Source organism: Fukomys damarensis, unplaced genomic scaffold (genome assembly GCF_012274545.1).
Source record: "Fukomys damarensis isolate Sample0158 unplaced genomic scaffold, DMR_v1.0_HiC HiC_scaffold_25, whole genome shotgun sequence".
In the NCBI taxonomy this organism is placed as follows: Eukaryota; Metazoa; Chordata; class Mammalia; order Rodentia; family Bathyergidae; genus Fukomys; species Fukomys damarensis.
Genome location: NW_022900937.1, coordinates 9,145,764 through 9,150,150, shown reverse-complemented (window position 1 = coordinate 9,150,150; position 4,387 = coordinate 9,145,764). Strand labels below are relative to the sequence as shown.

The 4,387-nt window shown below is 51.2% G+C and overlaps 1 protein-coding gene across 1 annotated transcript in view; it reads left to right on the top strand.

Annotated features, from left to right (window-relative positions):
• Nucleotides 1-2,980: 2,980 nt before the first annotated feature.
• Dapp1 (dual adaptor of phosphotyrosine and 3-phosphoinositides 1) overlaps nucleotides 2,981-4,387 on the top strand; it is a 39,088-nt gene continuing 37,681 nt past the window's right edge. The window contains exons 1-2 of the mRNA XM_010603503.3: nucleotides 2,981-3,035; nucleotides 3,224-3,356. Coding sequence (XP_010601805.1) covers nucleotides 3,256-3,356 — 101 coding nt within the window. The 5' untranslated portion in view covers nucleotides 2,981-3,035; nucleotides 3,224-3,255. The remainder of the gene's footprint in view (nucleotides 3,036-3,223; nucleotides 3,357-4,387) is intronic.

Here is a 4,387-nt window from a genome sequence, read left to right as displayed (position 1 = left end):
TAAAATTAAATTTTTAAAACCTTTATTTAATATTACTGAGCATCTAGGGGCTTATACCATAGGCCTATTGATCTTATTCTTCAAGATGTTAAGTCATCCAGGGAACCACGAGTCTTCACAGTTTGGACCATTTTAAAATATAGCCTAGGAGGCTGGTAAATAACAGACTTATTTCTCACGACTGTGGAGGCTTCAAGTCAAGAACAGGTCACCAACATGTCAGGCCTATGAGTGGAGCCCCCCTTCCAGCTTGTGGATCCCTTGTTGTATCTTCACGTGGTGCAAGGAGGTCAAGAGAGCTCTCTGGGGTCCTTTTTGTGAGGGCTCTCATCCCATTCACAGAGACTCATGACTGAGTTACTTCACAAAGACCCCCACCTCTGACACTGTCCCAGAGGGGTCAGGATCTCACATTCTATTGTGTCAGCTTAGAACGGGTGCATCGACAGGGTGAAGTTTAAAGTGTTCGTATCAACCCTTTCCCTTCTGAGAAAACTCCCTGTGTTTGCCTGATTCCAGCTTCCTGGAAGAGGAAGAAGGGGTTAAGGTAAACTTTACACCTGGAAGCTGACGAGGCAGAGCCATGTCCAGATAGTCTTTCCCAACAAAGAAGCCAGGGCTGTGCACACAGACAGGAGAAGAGGGTGAACTGGGGCCAGGTTAACTCAAGACAAGCAAGGCCCCAGCCTTTGAGATTCTGTGTTTAGTGAACACATAATTGCAGCAGAGAAGAGAGGGGCCGATCTGAAGTAAAACTCCATTTGTTTTTTTTTCTTTTTTAACCTTGCTATTTTTTTATTTTGTTTTTGTTTTTTACCAGGCATCAAACTCAGGGCCTTGTGCTTGCAGGCAGTGGAACCACTGAGCTAAATACCCTGCCCGTACTTTACTATTTTTGATCACTATTTTATTAGTACATGTCTACAGTATGTAATGTTTATGTTCCTCTTGTGTAGTTGGTAAACATACACAATCCATCTCAATTCCTTTTTTCATCCCTTCCTTTATGACCCTGAGCTTGCCACAGAATTAAGAGGAGAAATGGAAGCCCTTCCTTGAAATAAAGTGAAAAGCCATATGCAGTTCTTTCTTTATCTGTCATCCCTCTTCCCAATTCAATATGAAATGAAGATTTCTCCTTTTCCCTGGCTGTGGAGAAAAGGTGGTGGGAGACAGGCTGAGGGCTCCTCCATCTGAGGCAGTGCAGCCTCAGTTCACGGAAACCCAAGCTACAGTGATCTTCCTTTCTGAGAGCATTCTTCATCCCCACTTCCAAGAATGATGGGGAGAAAGAGTCCATGTTCAGTCAACAGCAGGGGGGAACAGGAAGTTCCGAGAGTAACCGGAAGTTCAGAGCGCCATCCCCTCCTCTGAGATCCTGGGTACACCTGCCACACCCGGCAGCCAGGGGAAAGGCAGACGTTGTGGTACTGATGCTTTCCATAAAGATAACTAAACTAAGAAGGAACCACTGAAAGTCTTCACTCTATGGAGCAGTTTCTTTTCAAATCTCCCTAGCGGAGATAAGTAAAATATTTCCTCCTAGGTAAAATTCTTTGTCAACAAAGAGGGCTCAGGATGTGGCCCAGGTAAGAGCCCTTGCCTAGACCCAGAAGGCCTTGGGTTTAATTCACAGCATTCCAAGAGAACATATAAATAAGTATATATACACATTAAATATAAATGTATGCATATGTAAATATATTTTGTTTTAAAATGTTACATTACATATAAATATATATAGTAATAGATAGTTTAAAAAAGGATGAAATTGTTCCCAAATTGTTAAAACTTGCTTGATTGTGTCCATTTCTATGTCCAGTACCAGTGTGGAAAAGATTCAGTGTCCTGAACCAGCAGCATTGAAGAGTAGTGAAATAAGCGAATTATGTGGCTTTAAAAAATATAGCTTGGGGAGGTTTTTGGAAGTGCTGAAAACACAATGTGTGGATGGTCAAGTGTGAAGCAAGTCACCAAGGACCTGAAGGGTGCCCAGCGTGCTGCTGGAGCTGCCTGGCTGGGCTGCAGCAGGCTGAGCTCCACATGGGCACACGGTGCCCCCAAGGTGGCAGGGGAGGGTAGGACCTGTGGAAAAGGGAACGTGTGACACATGGAAGCGTGACGTCAGAGGAGGAGGCGGTCATGGCAGGGAGAGCAGTGGAAAGGGAGAAAGGCTGGGCGGCTGCCAAGGGCGAAAGAGATCATCTAGGCAAATGCTGCTACTCCCCCGCCCCCAAAACCAGTTAAGAGAACAAAACCAGAATTTGCTAAAATGGGAACAAAGTAGAGACTAAAGCACTGAACAAAGGGCTACCAAGCAGGAACAGGAAATTGGTACACAGGCTCTGTCTAGCTCTGCCACGCACAGACTCTGCTGGATCATCCCGTACCCCCTCGGTGCGCACTCAGCTCGCGCCCCCAGCCGCCTCTCCTGCATGGCCAGAGGTAGATTCACAGGGAAGGACCTTAGGGACAGACAAGGTGGACGTGGGCAGAGTCCCCAGCATAGTCCCGTCCACACTGATCAGGGCTACAGGGCTCAGACAGCACCAGCAAGGAAACTGGCCATCTCAGGTAACCCTGGGGACCCTTTCAGTCGGGTCCGGGAAGGAGACCGGGGCATCTTCCCAGCAAGTTCTTCCTCGCTCCTTCGCTCAGACTCACTGTGGGTCCTTCTGACCCGCTCCCAGCCCCACAATCAATCCAGACACACTGCCGGCCCACGGACAGAGCCCCATCGGGTGGGCACCAGGACACCTGGATCTCCTTCTCCCCAGTCTCTCCTGCTGAGAGCAGAGCACTGAGCCTCGGCTGTGTTGGGGAGCTCTGACAGCTGTGCAGAACCAAGACGGTGCTGGAGACTGCAGGAGGCGCTGGAGATGGACCCGATTTCTTGACGAACCCGAAGGTGCTCTGAGCGTGGAAGCTCCTCCTTGCTCCTGCGTGTGCGATGGGACACAGGAGGCTTCGAGGGCGTGCAGCCCGATCACCTGAGGTTCCGCTTAGGGCGGCACCAGGGCCGCGTCCAGGTCCAGGTGGGCAGACCTCTGAGAGGGCAGCCTCAGTGAGCATACTTCCTGGCTGACTGAGCTCTCCTGTGGGGCCCGGGGCTAGGGCGGGTGGCTGTGGGAGGAGTTCGGGTTTCACTTCCTTGCTGGCTGGGGACTCCCAGCCAAGCAGGCTCCGGAGAGTGAGGCCAGCGTAGTCCACCCTCTCTTTCCAGCGCACCTGGCCAGAAGCAGCGCCGACGGGCGGATGGGCAGAGCGGAGCTTCTGGAAGGAAATATGAGTACCCGGGCACCCTCGGACCTGTGGAGCCAACCAGACGGGGATGCCGAGCTGCTCCAAGACCTGGGGTAAGATCGCAGCCCCTGCTTCTTTTGAGAGGACCTCAGCCTTTGACCCCACAGTGGCAGGTGGTTTTCCAGGCCTTTCCTTTCTCTGCACCCCACGTTCTGGCCTGGCCGCTCTGTCACTTTGTGCTGGCTTGGTACCTTTTTTCAGAGGCTGATTCCATTGTAAAGGTGTGGGTTATTGTATCTGATGTGGAATCCAGCAGATGGAGAAAATGGGACAGAAATCAGATGCTGGACATCCTCTGAAAGGGAGGTCAGGATGGGACATATGCTGGTGCTGCCTGGCACGCTCTGGTGGTGAATGTGTGGTCAGCGTTTGCACTGGGAGATAAACAGAGCCCACCCTAAACAGAGAGCAGAGGGACCTCCTCAGTTGGGAGCGAAGGAGGAAGTTTCTGCAGCATTCTCGCCTCTGTTTCTTCCTCTTGATGTGGCCTGGGAGTCCTGTGTTCCCTGGATGTGTGACAGAAAGCACACTCTGAAAGCCCCTTTGGTGCTGTGACTCAATTGGAGGTTGTATGCGATGCAGCTGGAGAGGCGACTGTGATCCTTTGAACACCAGCAACCAGACACAGGACAGACGACGGCGGGGTCCTCAGACCTGTCTTTAAGACCAGACCTGTACGATAGCACCATCAGGGTATTTGATGAAAGAAGCAATGTTTCCAGAGAAGAGTGGGGATTCCCAGAGAAACCAGCCTCCCCTCCAGCACTGGGAGCACCGGCCAGGCTGGTAGTGACTACCTGTCCTTCCAGGGTGGTGGCACGCAGGCCTCAGAGATAAAGAGCTCTCAGCAACCTTCCCCCAAGTCACAGCACCAAAGGGGCTTGCAGGGTGTGCTTTCTGTCATGCATCCAGGGAACACAGGGCTCCCCGGGGCTGTGCCCTTAACCAGGGGAAACAGAAACAGGATGTGGTGTTAAGACAGCAGGTTCTCCTCACTGGAGACTCCTCAGGAATTCCTACCCCTGGATTTGTGTGTGTGTGTGTGTGTGTGTGTGTGTGTGTGTGTGTGTGTGTGTGGTGGGCC